The sequence below is a fragment of the Polyodon spathula genome, chromosome 4 (genome assembly GCF_017654505.1).
Source record: "Polyodon spathula isolate WHYD16114869_AA chromosome 4, ASM1765450v1, whole genome shotgun sequence".
In the NCBI taxonomy this organism is placed as follows: Eukaryota; Metazoa; Chordata; class Actinopteri; order Acipenseriformes; family Polyodontidae; genus Polyodon; species Polyodon spathula.
The window spans coordinates 58,992,349-59,019,050 of record NC_054537.1 but is presented as its reverse complement, the minus strand read 5'-3'; the positions used below and the strand labels follow the sequence as shown (position 1 = coordinate 59,019,050).

Below are 26,702 nucleotides of genomic sequence, written 5' to 3'. Positions count from 1 at the left end.
CTGCTTCCTAATAACGAAGACAGAATAACTAAAACAGAGGTCAGAGAATCATTGGCAAACTCAGACCACAACATGGTGCTTTTTAAAACCCAAAAAGTAGTGGCTAAAGCTAAGGCTTACAATTTTTGAAAGGCAAACTATGAAGGTATGAAACAGAGACTAACAGAAGTAGATTGGAGTAAAATAGAGAAAACATCCACAGAAAAAGGATGGCTGTTTTTTAAAATGTAGTACTAGATGCGTAAAACAATTACATCCCAAAAGTAGACAAATCTAAATCTAAAACTAAATTGCCAAAATGGTTTAATAGATCAATTAAAAAAAATATTCAGCGAAAAAAGGCCCTTTACAGAGCGTTTAAAAAGGGACCAAAAACAAAGTACACAGCAAGAGTACACAGAACTGCAAATGCAAGTCAAAAAGGAAGTTAGAAAGGCCAAGAGAGAAATAGAAATGAACATTGCTAAGGGGGCTAAAACCAATTCCAAAATGTTTTTCCAATATTACAACAGCAAGAGGAGGTTAAATGTCTAAGAGATACAAATGGCAAAATCATAGACAAAGAACAAAAAATAGCAAATATATTAAATGATTACTTTTCACAAGTTTTTACATAGGAGGATACGGACAACATGCCCCACATGTCAACCTGTTCCTATCCAGTTTTAAATAACTTTAGCATAACCAAGGCAGAAGTGTTAAAGGGACTAGGAGCTCTTAAAATAAACAACAAAACAACAAAAGAAACAAGGACCAGGGGTCACACATGGAGATTAGACAAAGGGGCATTCAAAACAGAAAATAGGAGGCACTTTTTTACAAAGAGAATTGTGAGGGTCTGGAACCAACTTCCCAGTAATGTTGTTGAAGCTGACACCCTGGGATCCTTCAAGAAGCTGCTTGATGAGATTCTGGGCTCAATAACAACCAAACTAGCAAGATAGGCCGAATGGCCTCCTCTCGTTTGTAAACTTTCTTGACACAGGGGTTGTACCGTCATCATCAAACTTAAATTAAAATAGTTTATTCAGTCTTTTCAAAAGTGACTTGTCATCACAATAGTGTCTTGAGGCACACTGATTGGTTTATTCAATCTTTCAAGAACCGCCATCATATCATTGACTTGTTGTGTATTCTGATTTCCACGAGTGCACCTCATCACTGCAAAATGGCATGTAAACAAACGCCAAAACGCGCTGCTGTTTCTCTTGCAACAAAAAAACCTGAATCAGGCAGAAGTCGATGAGAAATTTGCGTTTCCCGTTCTGTTAAGTTGTTTCACCATTCTGTTAAATAATTGTGTGCATGTCTTGAATATTGCACCTGTACATATATTTGTAATGAATCTAGAACTGCTGCTGCATTTTTTCACGTGTGTAGGGGTGCTGTGTTCATTTAGTTTAACAGTGATTTTATTAACGTTAGTTTGTCTGTTTTACACTTGCCTATTGCTTTGTTCTTATTCAGTTAATTTCATGTTGATGCACATGCATCATGAAAAGTAATACATATTTATTTATTTATTGATTTATATTTTGTCTGTCTTAGAGAACACTTTGCTTGCTTCCCGAGGGGTATTCTGTTAGCCGGAGACTACTGTATAATTCAACCTGTGTTTTTTTTTAATCTATTTGTTTCATGCCGTTACTAAACATTAGTTTTATACAGTTACGTTGTCTTACAATGGGTATTCTTAACACCCTTAATAATGAGCGCAGGGCATGAATAAAATAGTTTCTTTTTAGTTTTTATACAGTTACAATTATTTTATTCTCACAAAATTCACAGATAATACAAGCAATGTTACACCAACTGTTTGTAATAATGGTGTACATCCACTATAGTGCACGGTGATGAGATAAAACCACAAGTGTGAAGCTTGAGCCCCATTACCAAGTAATTAGCACATAACCACAAGTACCACATACTGTCACATGTATTTAATTACCTAGCGGCTCCTTTTAGACTGTGTACTATACATTAAGTTAGTTAACCTTAAGATGTGATGTGTCTCTGCTCTGGGACTTGGGGGGGAGGGTTGCAGATGAATGTAAGTGAATCATGTTTCCATTCTAGAGAGACAAGGTGTTAGGAACTTCTGCTCGAATAAACTTGCAAGAAACAGCAATGGAAAACAAGTCAATAAGTGCAGGAGAGATCAGCTTTGAATATGGATATTAATTGTTTTACTCTTACACAAGCCATGCTATGGAAGAGGCTGCTCTGTCTCTTCCTGTGTGGTCTGTAGAGAGTATGTGGAAAGTGATGATATCTGGCTGGAGGAGGTTTCATTTGAATGTCATTGCCACAAATCCAAAGAGTCAGTGGAGAGGTTTTCCTAAATGGGTTCTGGAAGTTTCAGTTTGATGTCTAGTAGACAGGTGTCAACTTTATAATAAAAAAGTACAGTTTGATGTCTAGTAGAAGGTTGTCATATTATATATATATATATATATATATATATATATATAAATTAGTTAATAATATAATATATATATATATATATATATAATTAAAATCATTGCAGTTGTTGTTAGTATGATTCTTAGGGCTGTTTAAGTAGTTGGTTTGATCTAACTTGAATAACTATTGTACAACATACGTTTAAGGGTTATGTCAAATAAAATGCTCTAAATAAATCCAGTTCTGGATAAACCCACCGGGTATAAGTTAATCAAATGAACCCCTTAGTAAATAATTTGGTTAATATCTTTTGAAGAATGCCCGTCTTATTATTTGAACATTTTGAATAACCAATAATCAGTAAAAGGCTACAATAAAACTGTTACAAGTTATGTTTGTTTGACATGAAAATATGTATTTTGATTGATTCGCTATTTCTCTTATTAATTAAAATACTGTGAATGTAAGGTTGAGAACACCTCATTCTGCAGTCTAAACTATTATGAACAGGGTATCTCCCATGTTCCATGATGTGTAATTTGCATTGTGATTGATTATGCTTCACGGTATTAAAAGAGAATCACATTTCCACACTTTGTAAGCCCTGGAAAGCAGGGAGAATAGCCTGAACATTGTTTTAAAAGGGCCAGTTTATCACACTGATACTTCCAGTATAAAATCTCTTGGTAACAAAGCCAGGACATGCTAAGAGAAAGCTGCAGGGATAACAATAACTGACTGGGGTTATAGAACAAAAAGTAGTGGAAATCCAGACTCCATAGATACACTGTACACACACACACACACACATAGACCTCTACGAGACGCATACCAACATTTTCATGTAGTCGAGAGCTGCAAGACACTGTAAAACATTAAATGTTTGTGAGAGAGACATTTTATATACTAGCATTGCTGTGCAGTACAGTAGTTGTTAGACTATCTTTTGATGGCAGAAAAATACACATGAACAAGGAATGGAACATTGCCTAGAGAGTTTGTGTAATTTGTATTGTACTGTAGATCTGCATTGTATTAAACTTTAAATGTAACACACAGGTGTTTTTTCCATTATTTCAGTTTATACTGTATGTATTACACACGTTAATTAAAATATATTCAATTATTATGAAGCAAAATACAGTAACTGATCTGATTTCACCAAAAACAACACAAAGACACACATTTTTGTAAGGATTCTTTTTGACAAGCTCTTCCCTTGAAGATCCGAATGCTGGGTTTAAAAAAAAAAGACACTGTTTTTTGTATGACTGCTGTGTGTATTACATACTGTTGAGATCTTTGTGGATGACAGATGCACTGTATTTATATTGAAAGGGATTACAGTACCTGCTCATAACGAGACATAAGATATGTAAATATAATGTTCATTTTAGACCTGCAATGTAACATGTAAACATGCATTCTCTAGTCGAGTGCCAACACTCCAGTTTTATAAAAGGATTCATTCATCTGAATAAGGATGTTTGCCACAAACAATATTCCATGCTTGTCATACAAAAGTCACTTGAATCATTATCAGCTTTTTAGAAAGCATCATCTGCCTAAGTCTGATACAGGAGGATATTCAGATGAAAATGTTTGTGATTTGTTTCATAATGCCTTTTGAGGTTGCTCATCTTATACAGACTACAGTGTGTGTAAGTGATTTGTTGTAGATGAGACACAGAGGCTTACCACTGTTTTCAGTGAAAGCAGACTCTTCCTCCCATTCTGGCTTAAGCCTCATACTTTCGTTTATTACTTCGGGATGGTTTGCTTAATGCTGTTGTCTCCACAAAACAAACAAGCACTTAATTCTAAATTATGAAACGTACTTTCAACTACACATCCGGCTTTTCAGTCTAAATACGCATATGCCAGCGAGCATAATAATAAACGCACTTTGTTTATTTTTACTTTCTCTCTTTGTTTTTGTTTATTGTTCTTTCTTCAGTTCATTTGAGCCTCAAAGTGTGTGTCACCCAGCATTTCACTGGGAGCCGCACTGCAAAAGAGCCTCGATTTGGCCACCTCTGTCATATTTTTTTCTGACTTGGCACACAGTGCTTACTGGTTGTACAAGAATCTGCATCTCAAAGGGAAAGTCCTGTGCTGTGAATGTTAACGTTGCTCCCTCTGCTGCTCTGCTCCCTGTGCAGGGGAATTACCGCTTCATGAAGTTGCTCCTGGCACGAAGGGCCGACTGGATGCAGAAAGACCTGGAGGAGATGACTCCTCTGCACCTGGCTACGCGACACAAGAACCCCAAGTGTCTGGCCCTACTGCTCAAACACATGGCCCCGGGAGAGGTGGACACGCAGGACAAGAACAAGGTAAAGAGATAAAGAATACTTAGAAAACAGTCACAGGAGTTTTAGTAACTGAAAGTGGTATTAGTCATTAATGGTCATCTAAAATGTAATTGAATTGTATTGCTTTGCTTTAATAATTTTTGTCGGGTAGTCAGGAGGTTTAGGCTTTGTAGGTTTCATTTTGTAGACTAGTCTCTAGTTGTTAGACATTAGTTAGTACGAAGTGTGGTTCTAGGATTCCAGATAGAAACCCTGTATTGGTTGTACAGTAATAATAATAATACAGTCGTCTCCGCCTATAGGAACACCACCTAAGAGAACACTTTGGCTTAGGGAACAACCTTATGGTGAAGCAGAATTTTCCCATTGTAAATGCTCCGCCTAAAGGAACAAGAGCTTCGCTTAAAAGAACACATTTTTGGCACCGATAGCGATTTGTTACTAACCGATTCAAAACTGATACAGTTTTGTAACCTGATAACTCATCATCATCATCAAACTTAAATTCAAATGGTTTATTAAATCTTTTAAAAACTGACTGCTCATCGTGAGAGTAATCTAGAGTTGCTGCTGCATTTTTTTAATGTGTGTATGGCGGTGCTGGGTTAATAACCATTGTTAAAATGTATTCTTGTATTCAGAATTACTGTTACAGCCGCTGCTGCATTTTTACTATGTGTTGGAGTGTGGTGTTAATTTAGTTCCTCTGTTTGTTTATTAGTGTTATTTATTTATTTATTTGTTTCATTATTTAATTATTTTTAATTTAGTAATCGCTAATTATTTTATTATTTTCTCCCAATTTGGCATATCCAGTTATTTTTTTGTCTTATCTCACCGCTACCCCCCTGCACTGAAGACTGCAGACTCACCATGCAGCCATCTCAGAGCTACAGCGTCGGAGGACAATGCAGCTCTGGGCAGCTTACAGGCAGGCCCGTAGGCGTCCGGCCAGACTACAGGGGTCGCTGGTGCCTGGTAAGCCGAGGACCTAAGCCCCCCCCCCCCCCCCTGGCCAATTGTGCTCCGCCCCCTGGGAGCTCCCGTCTACAGTCTCGTCTACGGGACTCGAACCAACGACCTCCAGGCTATAGGGAGCATCCTACACTCCACATGGCGTGCCTTTACCAGATGCGTCCCTCGGGAGCACCCTATTCGTGTTAGTTTGTCAGTTAGTTTATTATTATAGTTTGTGAACACATTGCTTTTTTCTTATTGTGTTCAAGTTGATGCACGTGCGTCATGACATAAGTAATAAATACATTTGTATTTATTGATTCATATTGTGTCCAGTGGTCAACTGTCTAACAGAGCACTCCACTTGCTTCCCGAGGGTGTTGTCTTAGCCAGAGACTACTGTAGTACAATTGTTTTCCTGTGACTAAGATTAAGTGCTCCCTTAAGTATGAGTGTTGAAGAAAAACCAAGATAACATTTTTCCTTACTTGTTATTTTATTATCCAAATTATATTTTACAGGATATTACCAGCACATGGCAATTTAACGGTATATATTTGTATATTGAGACGTGTTATTACATATTAACTGAGACTTGAAATAACTTTGCATTCTAGTATGGCCTTGGGAAGTGCTCTGCCAACAGAAAAGTTTTGTTTAGCTTCTTTTAATTGGAATGATGTTGGTTTCATTAAAAAGGAATGTGATACTTGTTTTCTTTTTTTTAGTGTTGTTAGCATAAATGAATCTGCATCTGTTTCCTTGAAGTTCAAAGCAAAGGTTGCATATGGGTCATGTGCAGGCCACCGTCATTAAAGAGGTATTGGGTTGTTCGCAAATTCACCCATGTAGGATATTTAGGAAATTAAACCCACTAAAAAGTGCCATAAAGTTGTGTTAGAATCTGGTGAATAATGTAACCATCTGTTCCTTGGCGTCTTTGCTTTGAACTAAGGGTTTAGATTCTGTTTCATTAAAAAACTTTAAACATTAAGATTAAACATTGTTTAATCTAACCATAAAAAAGGTCTTAGTTCAACCAAAATGTCTTTAATTGAAGTAAAGAGCCCACCATCTAGTTACCAGCTACTTGAAGGATCAAGTTACCTTTTGTATTACTGGCACTAAACAGCTGGCTGGAGCTGGCGCTTACTAAAATAACGATATCTTGACTGTTATGTACATACATGGCAGACTCAGGTACGTGGAACACAGATTGTATCAAAAAGTACTACCCTGAATAGTACAGCAGCTGTATAAGGACCATTGCATTACTAAACCTCTGAAGCTTTCCATCGTCAGCAAACCAGCCTTCACTGGAGTGCCTATTACAACAATCCCGAGCACGTGAAGCTTCTCATCAAGCACGACTCCAACATCGGGATCCCTGACGTCGAGGGCAAGATCCCCCTGCACTGGGCAGCCAACAACAAGGACCCCAGTGCCGTGCACACCGTCCACTGCATTCTGGTGAGCCAGTCTCAGAATTAAAGATTAGAGTCTGCTTGTAGGCAATCGGAGTGCACGTTTCACCTCTTATATGACACATCACAAAGTAACCCCTTTCGTGACATGCAAGGCGGACTTTTGAATTAAATGCACAGTCGTTTCATTTGTAGGTGAAGATGGTGGATTACGTAACCCTAATTTTTTGTCTGTTGTTAACAGTAATAGTTTTGTGTCTCCTTTCAGAAACAGTTCTCTACATTTTGCATTATTTTAGCCCGTAGTGATTTTTATTGGCAAGGTTAATGTATTTAAAAATTATTTTGTTTTTACTTGAATATTTTTCAAAGATCATGAAAAAAGTGAACAAACCAGTGATAAATTCCTCCCCCTTCTCTGTTTTTCTTTACCTGAGACATGTCTCTCCTGTGTTTTTAAGTGCTGGTTGTGTTTCTAGAGATGCTGTCCACACAAAGCGCGTAGTTTTTTTGTGTTAACCCCACACTCATTCCAGCCCAGTACATTCTCTCGGCTTGTTGCACACTGACTGTTTAAACCCTAATAATGATTAACAATGAAACAATGATGCTCTGTGTCGTTGAGCATCAGTTCGATTAAGTGCCGTTAACTCGGGTTAACGGTGCAATTAATCCAGCTCTAGGGGGTTTTGTGACCTCATGTTTCGACTTTGCTGGATCATTTTAAACAATAAGTGACAGAGACCCCCCTCCCCCCCTTTCTATATGCCTGACCTCAGAAAAGAGGGTGATCTGTCTATGTATTTAATATTTCAGACCTTAATAAAAAAATGCTTCATTTTAAGTAATTTAAGGTCAAAACTGCAGAGTGCTCTCGAAGTAGTACAGATAACTCTACAAAACACTGCAGACTACTTTAGTAGCAAAGAATGAGAGCGCCACTCAACACTGCAGATCTGTACACAGGTCTTGAATAGACAGCTTCAGGGCTCCAAACTGCGATTTAAAATTGTCACCGATGCGACTTAGATGCCATTGGTGCCTGTAACAGAAAAAAGCTGCCTCTCTCTTTTTAAAACGTGTCAGTATTTGAGTGCACTATGACATCGGTCTGCTATAGGAACATCTCAAACATGGCTCAGTATATTAATGTATTTTGAGCCGTCTTTTTTTTAAGGTATTTTCAAGCTGTGGTGAGGGCTCCCTAATAAAAGCTAACAAAACAATAATTGTGTGAATATAATAATTGTTACAGCTGTGTATAATGGGATTTAAAACAAGATTAATTCATGCAACTTTTTACTTGGCCACCTTTATTTTGGTCCCACCGCAGTCGGATATGTGACAGATTACTGTATTTGTATACCCATTTTAGCTGATTCTATTAAAAATAGGGGAAGTCTATACCATGGCAATGTGATAATAGTAGTGGGAATCTGTTGATCGTAAGTGAAATAGTGAAGTGTATTTATTCAACTGGTCCCTGGTGTAATGCATGTGTTGTGTGCTGACAGGAAGCAGCCCCCACAGAGTCGCTGCTGAACTGGCAGGACTATGAGGGTCGGACCCCCCTGCACTTCGCCGTGGCGGATGGGAACGAGGCTGTGGTGGACGTGCTGACCTGCTACGAGGGCTGCAACGTGACCTCCTACGACAACCTGTTCAGGACCCCTCTGCATTGGGCAGCTCTGCTAGGTAATGCTGTCTGCAGCTTTGGGCTTCCATTAGGGCCTTTGTCAGCTTTGGGAAGTGCTGGAGAAGCATTATTGTGTTCTTGTCTGGACCCTTATAAAAGCTTACCATGGTAAAGTTGCATAGTAGTTTTGAGCTGTATTGTCCATCCTTGTTTTAGATCTTTCAAATGGGTTCTATATTAATATGGCCTTTATACATGCAGTATATCCGGTAAAGTAATTTGACGAATTTTCACTTGTTTTCTATACAGAATTTATAGTTAATTTTCTGTTGAGCTAAAATGTACTAAACCCTTATGTATATAATTTTGGAATTATAAATAGGTGTGTGACTTAAACACCAACTACTACAATAATTTTTCAGCAGGAATGTGAGGAATTGTAATATTATCATTAAAACGATATATATGCTTATGTAAGTTTGTTTATTTATATGCAAGTACTTTTTTTTTTAACATATACACGAGTAAATAAAAGTGGAACTGCCAGGATAACATACAGCTTTAAATATATCTAAATACAGCTGCCCTTTAGTTGTACAGAGTGTCCCATAAATGAGGAATCGCAGGCTGTGAACAGGATGGCTGCAGGAGTGACGTCAGACCAGAAACAGAAACCACAACAAGAGATTGCGGGGCAAAAAATTTCAACAAAACACTTTCAAAACAAAAGGCACGTGGGCCAAAACAAACAGAAGGACAACAAGTATTGTGCTGGTTTAATAACCAGCACGCTTAGCAATTGTTATTTTCTTCTAAATTAAATTTCCTCCTAACCTCACTCGTTTTCCACTCTCAAACACCCTTCACTTTGAGCAGCCAAACTGCAGGTCTTTTTATATTTGTGACCGAGGGACTAACTAGCTATGAATTATTATATTATCCCTCATTCACATTCTGCACAGATTTACTAAGTCTGCATGACTGTCAGCTAGTTAAAGAGTCAGTAGCTGACAGTCATGCATTCTGACGAGGCAATTCTAAAACCAAAACAATAACAAATAATGGCGGTGACTTTTCGTCTGCGTCACAAACAATAATAATACAGTTACTACATAATATTGGCTTTTCACCGTCATATAGTTACATCCATCCATCCATCCATCAATTATCTGTAACTGCTTAACCCTAAAGAGGGTCCCGGTGATATATTTACATATATAATATAAATCATAATAATAAACAAATTTATTCAAAGGGGTGGAACACACAGGCACTATCACATGTTATGCCTGTTAAGATTATCTGTTAAATTAGGTATTGACCTATGTGCACCATACGTCAAAATGATATTAACTTGATATTCTCTTTGCTTAAAGCCATTTGAGAACTGGAAGAAATACAGAGAGTCAATATTAACAATTATTCTTGTGATGCCTGACTTATGGGACACCCTGTATGTTAAACCTGCACACATCCTGAGTGATTTATTTGACTTCCATTATTAAGATCAATGGATGCAGTGAAAAGAGATCCACATTGTGTCAGGTCACTTGAGTTTCAGTGCCCATGGTCTCTTCTAGGCCACGCTCAGATTGTGCACCTGCTGTTAGAGAGGAACAAGCCAGGTACCATTCCTTCAGACAGCCAGGGTGCCACGCCTCTGCACTACGCGGCTCAGAGCAACTTTGCTGTAAGTATAAAGCCATCGGCATGTATTTCATTATGCAACAGATCGGGATGTACATGTTTAACTTTGTGCTTTTTACCAGTCGGTAATTGAGTGCGTATTTAAACAAAATTAAAGAATGGAGTTGGTCTGCTTATTATATAGTTGTTGTGCAATCCCGTGGTTAAGAACCTCTGCTCTAGATAAATGCAAAACTCAAAAGTGTGACGTACTTAAAATCCAGTGAGGAAATCACTGGGCATTTTTTAAATCATCTTCAAGGGAAATTATTTATTCAGCATTTCAGAATATTTAACCAAACGTCTGGAGTAAATTCTCTTACTGAGAGCTGTACTGTGTGATTTGAAAACAACCTAGTCTTGAACTGGACCTAATTATGCCTGAAGCCTTGCTTCTTATGTTTGCAGCTCTGTGGATTAGTGGGTCGTTGTTGTTAAGTGATGACAGCCCCTCTCACAGATTATAAATACACTTTTTCACCTTCCAGCCAATGGAAAGTGCCTAGTGTTTGACTGAAAAACAGAAACCTAGGACTATCTCTGATATCTATAAACACATAAGGGTCTAATCAAATAATCCAAACAGTGGCGACTCTAAATACCACCATTGTTTAAATATTAGACCTAAACTGGAATTTTAATTATTTTTAAAGACAAAAATACACTAAATACTAAGTGTTAAATGTAAGTTGGTTTTCTCAAAGTTCCCTTCTTTTAATGATTCAAACTAAGATCTGGCGCCGTTGTATTTCAATTTAATAGACCCCATTCAGAGAAGACCCACAACTGCTGGCCCTTGATCAGCTCATTAAATCCATAAGAAAACATGCCCATGCTAATGGATGTTATCAATCTTAGGGAAATTTAAAGGGATCTAAATCCTATTAAAGAGCCCATTCATCTCTGACATAATAATCCATACATTCTGACCATCTTCCAATTAAGGCAATTATTTTTCAGTCACCAGCAAAGGAATTTTAATATTTTAGTTTTCCTTATTACACAGGTGCTTAATACGTGTTATGAAACGTGCATTTACATTTCAGACACTAAATAAACGTTTATAGTAGTTCTGGTACTGAAGGCTGCAGGAGCAAATAAATAAACAATCCTGCACACAGCAGGGAAAGCAAACGACACAGATATGCAATAATAACGAATTGGTGATCCATGTTGTGTGTTTGTATAGAAGCAGGTTTGTTGTCGTTAAGACCGTTGCTAAGGAAGTGACGCATCCCCCTGGCTAGTGCAGAGGCACATGCGATCTTCAGTCTATGCTAGGGGGACACTGAAAGCTGACAAGTGAAAACATTTTTCTGCCCCTCACAGCTGCCCTGCTCGTCCACCCTAGTTACTACTCTGCCTACAGTGGTCGATAACTGTTTTCATATTCCAGAATACCGTGCTGGCTGTACCTACTGACATTTTGTATTTGTTGGTTAATCTGTGGTGCTTTGAGTTCAGAAGTTATAGTTTCCTGCCATAGATATGTGTTACTTAGGCTAGATCAAACAGTGTCTTTATATTACTTCCAAAGTGGCAGATCACCAGATGGCGCCGACTTTTATTTCTGAAAGACTTTGAGGGAGTTGTTAATTCAAACCCTCACTAAAAACTACAAAAGCTAACATTACAGTTTCTATGCATGCTCAACCCTGAGTTGGTCTGGGTAAGGAAGTGAAATCCAACTATAGCCCAGGAAGCAGCCAGGATGGTAACAGTCTTCATGATGGTCCTGAAAGGAGCCAAGTTATCGACTCGGCAGATGGTACTACAAACAAACCAAAAGTGGGGAAAAAGGGGGTGGTCAATCTCAAAGTCAGTTTAACCTAGTATCTAGTCAGCCTGGCAAATAGTCTAGCGGGTCAGTGAAGAAAGACAAAGAAGTGAGATGTTTTAATTATGGTCAGTTAGGTCACATAAAAACATGGTGTCCGGCTAGGAAGACTAAAGCTATTTATCTTTATGGGCCAAGAGATGCTGAGGTAGAAGAGACAGACTTGGAACAACAGATCAGTGTTGTAGCTATGGAAGTGGAGCTGTGGAAAAGCAGAAAACAGAAGATTTAGGATTGGATGAGCAGTCTGAATTGCCTGACCCACCTCTTCCAGTAGACTGGAAGGTTCCCTGAGATGTAGCTGATCTGTATATAGATAATAGCACTTTGAAACCGTTGTTTGAGAAAGTGATTGTGGTTGATTGGGAGAACCAGAAGCCGGAAGGGTTAGGTTTTAGAGTCAATTTTTATCTGACAGAACATGGAATTCTATACCGTAGGTATGGGCATACAGACCAATTAATTGTCAAAGTCACTTAGACAGACTGTAATGACTTTAGGGCATTCAGAACCTTAGTTTGGACATCTGGGAAAGAACAAGACCTTAGCCATGATAGTTCAAAGGTTTTATTGGCTGGGCTGTTACAGTGATTTTGCTGATTTTTGTAAAAGATGCCCAGATTCTCAGTTAACTTGTGACGTTAATCTGTCCATGCACCCCTACAGTCATTGCCCATTATTGATGAACCATTTTAGAGGATAGGGATGGGTGTGGTAGGGCTATTTGAGAGGACCAAGTCAGGAAACAGATCCATATTAGTGATTTGTGATTATGCCACATGCTGCCTGAAGGCATTTTCATTGAGGGATGTAAAAGCTAGGGAGGTGGCATATGCTCCATTTCAGTTATTTTCCAGAGTAGGAATACTCTGCGAGATCCTTACAGACCAAGGTACTAATGTTTTGTCTAACCTCCATAGACAGGTTTATCAATTGGTAGGGATTAAGGGATTAAATGCCACCCCTTACCACCCTCAAACGCATGGCCTAGTTGAGCAATTTAATAAAACCCTGAAGAGCATGCTGAGGAAGTTTGTGAATTAAACGAGCACTGATTGGGAGAAGTGGCTGCCTTATTTATTATTTTAAGTAATGCAAGCGTCAACAGGGTTTTCTCCATTTCAACTTCTTTATGGAAAACAAGTGAGGGGAAGTTATTAGCAAAATGGCGAAGCCCATATGAGTTCCTCCGTAAAATGGCACTTCTCACCTATGAAGTGGCCATGCCGGATCATAATAAGACAAGGCAGCAGTTCCATGTGACCTTGTTGAAGGAATGGATGCCTCCAGCAGAACCCCTTCATACCAACCTGTTTGTGCGAGACATTGAGGATGAGGAAGAGCCTATAGAGCAGTACAACCCTTTAGAAGAAGGATCAGCACTTTGATCATCTTACAGAAACTCAGCAACAGCAACTTAGGGCATGTGTTGTCCCTGACTGTTTCATGCTTGGCATAAAAACCAAGTGGAGCATCATATTAACATTAAGGAAGAGATAAGAGAGATAATAATGAGATAAGAGTTACAGAATACCAGAAAGGTTGCTCTCTGTACTGAAGCAAGAGTTGGACCTTATGAGATTGATGGGGGTGATTTGAAGAGTCCCGGAGTGAGGGGTGCAGCCCCTTAGTTAGTACCTGTAAAGTATTGTAGTCAGGTGGCATGTGGCAGGAAACAGTCAGAAGTCAAGACTAAAATGGGAAAATCAGTCTTGAAACGTCAGGTGAAAAAATGGCAGTACACAAAAAACGAATAATTTAACAAACACATCCACAAGACTGTATTTAACACAGGTATGCCACATCGAGTACACAGCTAATCAGTCACTCTAGGCTCACTGGAGTCTCAAGTCTGTTGCACCTAAAATGAGCCCTACACAGGTACTACTATCACTAACCCCTCCCAAAGACGAATCCACTACACCTTAAAATTAAAGCATAGTCTTATACTATTACAATGACTTATTAAAATGTTGGGGTCATTTCCTTTGGTTTAGACCTTTTAAATATCCACTTTCAACAGTTAGACATGTTATAATTAAAACCCAACTAAATGATATATTTTCCCTACCGGTATGTTCCCATTTATTCAGAACACGAAATGCATTTTAAAAATATTAACAAGCACTTTCCCTGCTCTTAAATCTAAGCTTTAAAAACTAGCAACTCCCTAGTAACACATTGTGTCCTCGTAAATCATATCTGAAACTAAAACACACTGGAAACGTGAAAAAACAATGTTTTGATGCAAGTTCGATTTGCTTTTATTGTGCCTGAAAAACACAAAAGTCAGTAGAAACAATTAGGGCAACCTTGACCCCCCCACTGCTTTTAGAGTTGTGTCTATTTGCTTTGAAACTTGGCTTGTGTTTTTGATATCTGCACTTTAAATGGCTGGGCACTTTTGATAACTTGCCATTTTTTACCTGTGCAAATGAGTAGTAAAAAAGCATTGAAATGCCCTTTGTGGCTAGTTACTGAATTTTATTTTAGTACAAAAGTATAAAAGAATAGCAATGGTAAAAAATAATGTACATTTCCAAAACATTTTCAACACTGTACTAATTTGTACTTGGTTACAAACTTACATGTGCGTATGAGTGCTAAAGTGAATTACATGAACATATTAATTATATAAATTATTCAGTTTTTTGCCTCCTAGTCTTCTAATTTGATCAGCTCAGTCCAAAGATGTGCAACCAAAATTTTATCTAGAAAACTAGTGAAAAGTAGAAAACTAACCCTAATGTTTATAGCGAGTCGCACATTACTAAAGAATAATCGGAGTTTAACCCTTAGCCACAATATTTGATTATATATTAGGATTATTGTTAATTTTATTTTGTAGTGCATGATATACATCACAAACAGAAATATACAAAACAATTAAAAACAAAGCATTAATATCATAACGTTACTGTTATGCTATATACACGTGCATTGCACAATAAGACAAAGCAAATGAAATATCTACTTGCTGAAGCGGTTGTTATTTTAGCAGACGAGTTGCTCAGTTGTAGCAGGCAGCAGTGTATCAAAGTCACAGGGCAATGACGTCACTTACTTCCCTAGCAACAAGCCTTGTATGTTGGGAATGGTTTCTTTCAATGGAGCGGGTTTGTGCATTTAAGAAAGGAGGGGAAGACTTATAAAATTTGTTGGAGACAAGCTGATGAGAAACAATTACCCTCCACAGTACAAGTTAAAAGCATTCTTCCTGCTGACTGAAGGACTTCACGTTTAAGTAGTGTTGATTTTTGGCAGTGGTCACATCTGCCACCATCAAAGGGTGCCCACTTCTGCTCCAGCCCAGCCCCTCCCCTTGTTCTCTGTATTTATGACATACCTCTTCATAGTCGTGCATACTGATAAATCATCTCCTGATGACTTGTTTTATCACCAAAAAAAAAAAAAAAAAGCTTGGCAAATGTCTGTGATATTCTTTGAGCGCTGGATGCGGAAGCAGCTATCTTGTTTGTTTATGTCCGTGTTAGGTCTGTGGTACTGGGGCTATGTGTATTGCTCAGATCTGCCCCCTTTTTTTCGGCTCCTATCGGACACTAGTTGTACTTTTACTTTAATGAAGAACCAACTATGGCAGCAAATCCAGAAGCCAACTGACACACTGCAGCATGTGATGATCAAGCATTTGTGTTTGCAGTTGGACAGACTCACTGTGCCCTGGGAAAACCCTGCCTTCCTTTTGATTTTCATGGCAAAATTTGGATGGTCGATACTTGCTTCTTGTCAGACCAACACCTGGCAGTTTCATTGATTCTGGGTTTGGATTTTTTATATAAAACCGCATTTCATTGATTTGGCAGGTTGGTACCATTAATTTATACCACATTTTGCAGACATCACATCACCCCTGAATGTATCGTAAATCTAAAAAAGAAAGATGGGAAGTGGGAATGGATGACAGCATGCCAGACCAGCCTGGAGCTTCTTAAGAAATCTCTTCAAGCCCCTCCGGTCTTGTCACATCAAGGTCTTTCTAAGACCTTCTGGGTCTACACAGATGCGAGTGAAGTGGGTCTTGGTGCTGTGCTTGCCCAGAGAGAGGATGATGAAGAGCATGTGATTGCGTACGCTTCCAGGGTCTTCAACAGGGCGGAAAGTAATTATTCCACTTCTGAAAAAGAATGTCTGACAGTAGTGTGGGCAGTTGAAAAGTACCGTCACTACCTGAAGGGAGTACAGTTTCATGTGGTGTTGGATCGTGCCGCACTAACATGGGCTTTTAATGCTCCAAAGACATCCTCTCGGCTCAACCTCAACCTGAGATTTTAGCAGTTTTCTTTCACTGTTTTGTACAGAAAAGCAAGCATAAATGTAGTTCCAGATGCCCTGTCCCATGCTCCTGTCACTCTTGTGGCAGTTACAGCAGTGTGTGTAAGAAAGAGGGACATCTTCAGGATCAATCTTCCTACTTCACTCGATGAGGTGGCGGCTGCGCAGGAAAATGATTCCACAGTAATTTAACTTCTCAAGATGAAGATGTCATCTCCGGTAGGACCTAACTGGATCACCTTTGTCTAACAACAGGGGTCTACTGAAGGGTCCCCATCTAGTGGTTCCCGCTGTATGCACAATCTTTTTTGTTCTGTTTCCATGATAATCCTTTGGGTGGACACCTAGGATGTCAGAAGACCTTGCTCAGGATCTCAGAGGTGGCTTGTTGGCCCACCATTCGCAAAGATACATGGCAACATGTGAAGGAATGCTGTGTTTGTCAGAAACACAATAATAAACCATCAGGATTGTTGCAGCCAACTGCCGTCTGTGAGCCAGGAGAGAAGCTGGGAATTGACTTAATGGGACCTTTCCCACAAAGTAAAAAAGGCAATGTCTATCTTTTAAGTAGTGATTGATTACTTTTCCAAATGGGTGGAAGTCTTTCCCTTTGAAACAGTAAAACACAGAGTATCTCCCGAATCCTTATTCAGGAGATTTTCAGCCAGTGGGATACACCTCAAATCACAGGGAGTCATCCGAAAGCTGAGCCTGTCATCCTCAGGCAAACCTCACAGAGAGAGCCAACCGGACAATCAAAACCATGATTGCTTCCTTCGTGGGTGAGCATCAACAGCTTTGGGATGAATGGCTGTCTGAATTTTGCTTTGATGTCAACTCTGCCAAACATGGAACCACTGGTTGGTCTCCAGCTGAGTTGCTAATTAGACGCAAACTTAAAGACCAGTTAATTGGAGTGGCTCCCTCTCCGAGTTCTCAGCAGTACACAGTGGTAGAACACTAGGAAAAGCTGGCTAAAGAAGTACAACAACAGATTGGAATAGCGCAGAGTTGTCAAGCGTAATATTACAATGCACGCAGGAGAAATGTACAGGACACGACTGTGTGACAACTGCCACACAATGTGTTGCAAGAAGCACAGCACCTCTGCATTCTTAAACCAATGCCATTAAGCTTGGCATTTGTTTAAGAATGCCTACTTTTTTAAAACTCCTTTGGCATCTGTTATAATTAGGCTTGCTACTTTTTGATTTTGATCAGTAAAACTCGTTAAACGTAGAATTCCCAAAAAATGAGTTTGACTGAAATAAATTTATATAAGATAAACGTTGGTAAAACCACTCACATTTTCTTACCAAAAATAATAATTTTGAAGTCATCTCTAGTCTTTGTAGTTTGTCCCGTCTCCGTTCCTCTCTGAATGGCTAGGGGTCGCTGTCAGTCAACTCAGTGGTCCCTTAATAGTCTAGTGTAGTTTCACCGTAGGTCATTTAATTCTGCTTTGAGAAATCTCATTGGTTGAAGCAGCAGTAGAATGCTGTCATTCGTTAAAATGACTGCCAAAATCATCAAGGCTGACCTGTGCACTTTCATTTGCCATCTACAGCACCTGTCATTCAAAGAGCCTGCTTTGAAATTCGCGAGTTAAGGTCTAGCTAAGCTTTTGCTAGTAGAGGTATATATAGTGACAGTTACTAGTTTGATTTGAAAATGGGGGGCAAGAGGAAAACACTTAATGAATATTGTGCACAATATCCTGACCAACGGCTGAAGTCTCCACGGCTTTGCCGTCATATTTATCACTAAAATAAAGCATAATAATACAAAACAAATACAAACTATACACAGGAGTGGGGTGGAAGGGGGGGGTACCCGTTCTAAAATAAATAAACATTTCTAACTTTTGCCCTAAATATATATATATATATTATAGATATATATCTAATATATATATATTATCTATATATATATTATATAATATATATCTATATCTATATCTATATCTATATATATATATCTAATATAGAATATATATATACATATACATAGACACACACACACAAACAGTATATATGATGCACACGCAGCACTCAGGTCTAATAGATTTAATCAGATATTTAAACAGATATCACAGAAAATGTGAACAAAAATACAGATCAAAGAATCATGTTAAGTTTTCAGTAGGAAACGTGACACACTGTCAAAATGAAAACATTACAAAGTTAGTATGATATGACCTCCCTGAACATTAATACAATCCTGGCAGGGTTGACGCATAGACCTGATCAGCCTCTGGATAGACTGCTGTTGGATGTTCCGCCACTCTTCCTGTGCAGCTGGTGAAGGGTGGCTGGTCGCGGTTGTCTCCTGTGGATGGCACTGGCGATTTGGTCCAACAGATGTTCTATTAGACTGAGGTCAGGAGAAAAAGCTGGCAACGGCAAGACCTTGACAACGTTCACCATGACATCTCCACACACGTTGTCTTCCATCAGTGCAAAATGGCATTCATCTCTGCCGCCACCTCAGATGTTTTCTGGCCCACAGAAGATGGCAGTTTCATCTCTCAGCTGTCATTTTCATGCAGATGGCAAACTACAATCATTCTGCTGATGCGAAGATTATTTCTTCCTTGAATTTCTTATGCTGTAGCCACTGCAGTCTGAAAACAATGACGCAGATGGATCAGTTGGATGTCCCGGTCCTGGGCCGGTGTGGTGACCCTCTGCCTTCCAGGACGTGGTTCCCTGGTTTCTCTGGACTACTCTGCTGATTTGTTGAAGCAGAGCATCTCGTTTTCTGGGCAACTTCTGTCATAGACAGACCGCCTTCAATCATGCCGATAGCAACCAGGCTATTTTCATTACTCAAGCGGGGCATCGTCGTATCTTTTGTTGTTCTTGTGTTAATTAAAATCATGTCTTTTTGAATGGCTATGCAGATTCTTGATGAAATCATTTTGGCAACTTTAACTTCAAACTTCAAATACCAAACAATGAGCACCTGGCATTTTTATGAAAAGTGTTTTGTTATCTCAAGGAACAATACTACTCAAACAATCAACAAATCTGTCTGCTCACTGTTTAAAGTATAAATAACATTATGTATGTGCCCAATGAGCTACTGATGTAAAGTTTAGACTGTTGTGTTTTCATTGTGCATCAGTGATATTAAATTGATAAAATGATGATAAAAAATATCTTCTGTGACATTTTGAAGTGCACTATCTGATTTAATAAATGTTAATCACTACATTGAACAACTAATGTAATTAAAATGTGGTTAATTACATTTAAAAAACTGAAAAGGCGTGAGGATGGGCTAGATATGAAGGTTGATGCAAGGCTATAAAAGTGTCATGGAAAACGGCTGAAATGTCCTGGAAAAGTACTGGAAAATTATTATTATTTTTTATTTTTTTAATTTAGTAATCGGCAATTATTTTTTTTATTATTTTCTCCCAATTTGGCATATCCAATAATTTTTTAGGCTCAACTCACCGCTACCACCCCTGCGCTGACTCGGGAGAGGCGAAGACGAACACACGCTGTCCTCCTAAGTGTGTGCCGTCAGCCGACCGCTTTTTTTCACACTGCAGACTCACCGTGCAGCCACCTCCCAGAGCTACAGTGTCAGAGGACAATGCAGCTTACAGGCAAGCCCGCAGGCGCCCGGCCAAACCATAGGGGTCGCTGGTGCACAGTGAGCCGAGAACACCCTGGCCGACCTAAGTCCCCCCCCTGGCGGCACACAATTGTGCTCCGCCTCCTGGGAGTTCCCGTCTACTGTCGGCAATAGAATAGCCTGAACTCAAACCGGCGACCTCCAGGCTATAGGGTGCATCCTCTGGAAAATTATTCTTAACCAAGGGTGGGAACCCTGTCCAGATTTTGAGAAGCCATTTACTGTCCAGACGGATGCATCTGCAGTAGGACTGGGAGACATGCTATTACAAGGAGAGCTGGGTGAGGAAAGACATGTAACCTTTATTAACCAAAAGTAGTTTCCCAGGGAAACCCTTTTCGACTGTGGAAAAGGAATGTCTGACTATTAAATGGGCCTTAGATTCCTTAAAATATTACCTGCTTGGCGGTAATTTTATCCTGGAGACGGACCATCACTTTACCTTGGCTGGATAAAACGAGAGATACCAACTCATATCACAACCTTTTAAGTTTACATTCTTGAGAGCAAGAAACTGGAGGTAGTGGGAAATGTGAGGGAGTTGTTAATTCCAACCCTTACTAAAAACCACAAAAACTAGCATTGCAATTTAATCGTAGTCTGTGTCTCATTGCACTGTTTTAAAAGGAATCAACAAGGTTTCAAGGACTGGAAGGGACACTGCTGGGTTAACTGCTTGTACTGTTAATTGTTAATTGTATATTAAACAATATGTCATGTATTACAAAAGTATGTAAATCAGTGTACTTGCTGGTAGGAGGGGGAGTTGTTGTTGTTGCCGGGGAGACTTAGATTTAGTAATATGGGTAAACATGGCGAAATGTGCATATTCTTTAATGAAAGGGTGGACACTTTTGTTAGAAGAATATTGCAGGGGTTGTGCTTTAAAATACAAAATACACAGTAAAAAATAAAGTAACAGCCTTTTTAATAGCCTTTTAAATTCTGCCATCATTTGTTTGTTTGGGGAGCAGCGAGTAGCGAGCTATAGGGGCGAGCATGTGACGCAAATTAATTGTTTTAGAAAACATTTGAAATTATTAACCTTTCTCAGAGCACTGAGCTAAGGGTTGTCAGCTATATATAAGCTCACCTAGGAAGTAGCGAGTGTGGTGTTTGTGGTTTTTGTGGTCTGATATCCTGGAACAGCAGCAGACTGGAGCTGTATAACAGTTTTGATGTTTGGAGAGGCCACAGGCGAGCTAATCCTCTGTTAAAGCTGAGTATAACCCTGTTATTGAGCTCAGTTAGTTTATTTTATTAAATGTTTCCACTTTTATCCTTTTTTTGTAGTTCCTTTTGATAATAAATGTTCCAGTTGTGCACCTTCTGTCTCGGACTTCCTGCCTTGCGCTTTGTTCTCCATTACTGCAACTGTTCAGCCACCTCACATAGATACATTGGTCTAGCCTAGATTGCATAAATGTGTGTAGGTGTCACTGTGTGAGTTTTACTGTGTTGCTTGTGTGCGTCACACTATGCATGTGTGTGCGCGTCTCGCTGTGTGTGGGTGTGATTGATCTCTAGGGAAGGTGTTAAGGTGGCCCCTCACTCACTCACTCTAAGTGACACCTACACAGCTGTCAGGGTAGACTGATTTTCAGTTATATTTGGTTTGGGTCAGAATGACGTGCTGGGTCTGGAGGTGCGTATCCACTGCTGTATTGTTCCATTGCACTGCTTCAGCTCTCCCGGGGAGCTGACTGCTTCACAACTAGCCTCCCGAACTAAAATTTCTTAAAAGAGCTGAGACTTCAGAGGCGAAGAGGAGGGCGTAAGAAGTGATTCTTAAAAACTGGAAAATGTGGCTCTCTAGTTAGTGTTTTCTAATAGTCTATAAGTTGCGTGATGGACTTCAGAGAATACAGAGTGACGGTACAGGGAGTTGTCAGCTACTAAGAGTACATACAGAAGAATAATCAGAACAAAAAATGTTTAAAAGCCATCCAAACCCTACATTATTATAAACACAGAATGTGAGTGTGAGAGTGAGAATGGATGAAATGTTTTTGTCTTTGGCAGTGCTGGCTGGTGTTTCTGGATGATGATGATGATTCTGTTGTGTGGTTCTCTACAGGAGACAGTTCGGGTATTCCTGCAGCACCCGTCAGTGAAGGATGACCCAGACCTGGAGGGCAGGACCGCCTTCATGTGGGCAGCTGGAAAGGGCAGCGATGAGGTCATCAGGACCATGCTGCACCTCAAGAGTGACATCGACATCAACGTGGCGGACAAGTATGGTGGAACCGGTAAGCCATTACACAAATACTGTGGAGGAGAGAACATAAGAAGATTTAGGAGCAAGAGAAGGTCATTTGGCCCACCAGTGCTCCTCTTGTTCCTAGTCATGGATTGATCTCAAAACGTGCTCAAGTTGGGGTTCCCAAAGTGTGGCCCAATGGCACTGTCTGCGGCCCTTGTCAAACTAAGATCTAAGATTTTTCTATATTTTCTTGGAAAGAAAAGGCTTGGGATATTTTAAGTTCATTTTCTGCTCAATATCGGTACAAGCAGCACAGTTTTAAGAACATGAAAACAAGACGCACGTTCAGCCAGGGCGCTGATATCAACTGTCCCAAATGATCACCGAAAAAGTCAGCTGCATAAATCCCACTGAAGCAGAAACTAGGTAAGCTTCTTGAAGTGTAATAATAATAATAATAATAATAATAATAATAGTTAGTCGTTGGTTACATTCACATGCACACTATAATTGTGCTATCCAATGTTACGGATTTATTTATTTGGCACTGGTATTTTGTAATAAATTCAGATGAATGAATCTTTTAATTTGAAAACATTTGTTTGCATTTTTTTTTTAAATAAGGAATCCCAATAGATTTCACTAAATAAGGGTAAACATAATAAATAACTTAATTTTGCATATTAAGCGTTTTTCACATTAGGAGCAGTTCACATTAAGCAGGTCATTTTTAGGGCTTATCGGTAATATGTTAATGAAAACCACGACTTATTTTAGGATAGTATTGGGAAGTGTTGCCTGATGTTCGCAAAGTTTGTAAGCATTTGTTTTCCATTTAAGCACATTAAGCCACAATAAGCATTTTAGGATGCCCCAATAAACGTACGCATACATGGCTGGTTTCACAGGCACTGATTAGTACTAGTCCTGGACTACCCAATGTTAGGTAAGATAAAACTGGGTATATAAAATCTGATAATCTGCATCTGTAAAACCAGCCAATAAAGAAAGTATTATTATTATTAATAATAATAATAATAATAATAATAATAATAATAATAATAATAATAATAATATTTCAGCAACCAAAGAAAAAAAGGCAGCCAAAATGACGTGCATCTTGGGTCTATATATAAAGGCATGTTCTATTTATTGTAGATATTGGTGTTTAATTATAGGTGAATTTTATCACGCGGCACACATATGAATACCTGTAAGAAGTAGTAGTAGTGGTAGTAGTTAAGTGGCCCTCGTTGACCGAAACTTTGGGAACCCCTGGTCTAAAGGATCCCATTGATTCAGCATCAACAGCATGACTAGATAACCCATTCTATACCCTCTCCTCTCTCTGCCTGAAGAAGTGTCTCCTAGGTGTCAGTAACGTAGGGCCATACTCTTGTAATAAAAGAGTCACTATAAATAAATGAAGACCTTTATCATTGTTTGAATTTAATTGTATTTAATATTATTGCACAGCAAACAGTGCCACCTAGAGGGAGAAGTCTACGAGGATCTTTTTCAAACGGTTTTTCAGCTTGCTTTTCTGGTTTATTAAAATGGGATGTAATGTATATTTAGTCAAGTGTCTCTGCATGAGCGGGAATTGTTCAGCAGGGATATAATTATCAAAAAAGCTTACACAGCAGCTGCAAAGAACCGGTTTGGCTACACACACAAAGGATTCTTTTTTATCCTTTTAGATCTTTAAATGTGAGCATTACTAGAAAGTTGAAACACTCCGTATTCCAAAACAAGAGGAGTTTTATTGTTAAAAAAATCATCAGCGTAAGAAATGCTTCATCAGCTTCAACTGTGTTATAAAGTGCCATACAAATGCTGGTCTGTATATACACAGGTGAAATAACTAATTGCACTATAAAATCATTAGGTAAAACAATTGCACCAATAGTTAAAGAACATGAAAACAACCATATTCAATTACAAAATGAAATGCGTTAAAGTCAAAACAGTAAAATGATCATCATTGCAGATAATTAGTTGGGATTCTGTTAAGTCACTATTAATTTCTAATACATTTTACGTATATTCTTTTTATGCAAACATGTTATTGCATTCTCACATAACATCCAACAAGTTATCATATATATGGATTTAAACTTGTGAGAATACCATCAACTTTTAAAACTCAATCCACCCAATTTCATCCTTAAAGGTTTTTTTTTTATCATTCGATTTTATTATAGGTTGAAATCCAAAAAGGTGAGATTCTTCTAATTAATTGTTTAATTATATTACCTCCTGTCTTCGAAACTGAAACTTTCTCAAGCCCTGTAAACTTGAGGCTTGATGCAGAACCACAATTAAAAGCTTTATAGTGTCTTCTGATTACATAATCTATGTTGTCATTCTATATCGCTGCCTTATGCTCTGCTATACTGATTCTCAAGTTCCTTTTAGGGTTATATTACATTTGATAACACTTTGTATGGTATATTTACGACCGAAATGTCCATGGATCTCTGTTTTTCTAAGCTAATTGCTATCTGTAGTTGACGATTTATACAGTGAGGACACTAAATAATATTTTATGTTCCTACCCCTTCTATAGCAAAATCTAGGGTGCGTTATAGCAAAGGGACATAATTGTAGATCACATTCTAATATTTACCAGTGTTTTGAAATAATCATTTTAAAATCATTGGAAATATAATTATACTCAGTAACAAATGTAATTCTGTCTGTAGTTAAATTGTTCCTTTTTTCAATTTCAAAAGCTCACTATGGTCTATACTATCCATTCTTTTTAGTGCTATATCTAATAGATTTCTATTGAAACCTCTATAATAGAACTGATTTTGCATCCCCTTCACTTTGATTTGAAAGTCAAAAGTATTACTGCAGTGCTCCTTTAATCTTAAGAGTTGGCTATAAGGTATGTTCCTTATCAGATGTTTAGAATGGTCACCGTCACCTCATAAAATTGTGCTCCTATCTGTAGGTTTACGAAAAATAGAAGTATTAAACAACACCAGAAAATGAGTTTCAGGCTGGTTATATTCCGTAGTAAATTTTAAAGTTGATCTTGTGTTGTTTATATAATCTTTGAACAAAAATATTTTTTTTTTTCAGATCCTGTCCATACTAATAATATGTCATCGCTGAATCTTTTCCAAAACATAACATGCTGTAAGAGTGAATTAGAAGCAACGTCATTAATATTTTGTCTTTCCCAGTAGCCCATGAAATGTTTTGCATAATTTGGCGCAAAGGCGGAGCCCGTAGCTGTACCTTGTATTTGTAAAAAGTATTTGTCTTTTAAATAAAAAATAAGTAGATGATAATAAATTCAGCTCATTCTAAAAGTAAATCAGTAATCTGATGATTAGGTTAACTTGCAAAATAAAACGACATTGCATCCAACCCATCTCTTTGTGGTACATTGGTGTATAGGCTTTCAACATCAAATGAAACCAAGTAAGCTCCAGCAGGTGCAGAATGTTTGGAAAGTAGCACAATCACATCACGAGTATCAGTTAAGTAGCTAATCAGTTAAGGCAATCATTTTACTATGTTTTTTTTATTTTTACAAAAAAAAACAAATTGACTTAGGGATTCTGAAATAGTCATTAACAGTGTTAAAATTATTAAAAAAAAAACATTTAAATTATACTGTGTCTGCAAGTCGCCATTGTTTCAGTTGACACGTGGTATCTGCTGACTGGCCCTGGAGCTGACGTGTACAATGTGAAGCATTTCCCTCGTCATCAGAAGTGTTGGTGATAATTATATTGTCCCTGATTTGCGGCATGTTGCCGCAGCAGAGCATTTCTGAAATCCTCTGTGAAAATGAAGCAGCCTTCAGTTTCACTGTAGGGAGTGCACAAATATGCAAAGCAAATTCTCTGCACAAGCTGGTTGATATGTAGGCAGGCGGGCAGGGCCGTAATATGTGAAATGTGTCACTTGGGCCTTGATGACGGCATCATTACACAGGCATAGTGCGTGCTGCTGTTCGGTGCACAGAGGGGTGTCTGGGAGCAATATGCATTAGATTGAGGCTATTGTCTGCTGAATAAACTCAGTAGAGCCTCAGTAAAGTTTTCAAGTGGCAGCTTGCCATTGTGTCTGAGCTGCAAGGATGGAACTCGTTGATTGTGTTGTAAGTAACTAGACAGGAGACAGGAGGGTTATATTCAAGTGATCTTGGTGATGACGAATCATATTGCATGCTTTTAAAGACAAGTGTACACATAAGAAACTCACATGATGGCCAGTCATCTTCATTGGTCTGTAACCCTTGGCAGCAACTACTCCATGCTTTGGTTAACAATAAAGTACC

General features: G+C 38.6%; 1 protein-coding gene across 2 annotated transcripts in view; it reads left to right on the top strand.

Moving 5' to 3' along the window:
- invs (inversin) overlaps positions 1-26,702 on the top strand; it is a 98,030-nt gene that overhangs the window by 44,769 nt on the left and 26,559 nt on the right. For both annotated transcript variants that reach the window (XM_041248189.1, XM_041248190.1), the window contains 5 exons: positions 4,566-4,739; positions 6,978-7,145; positions 8,614-8,794; positions 10,316-10,425; positions 22,277-22,448. In XM_041248189.1, coding sequence (XP_041104123.1) covers positions 4,566-4,739; positions 6,978-7,145; positions 8,614-8,794; positions 10,316-10,425; positions 22,277-22,448 — 805 coding nt within the window. The remainder of the gene's footprint in view (positions 1-4,565; positions 4,740-6,977; positions 7,146-8,613; positions 8,795-10,315; positions 10,426-22,276; positions 22,449-26,702) is intronic.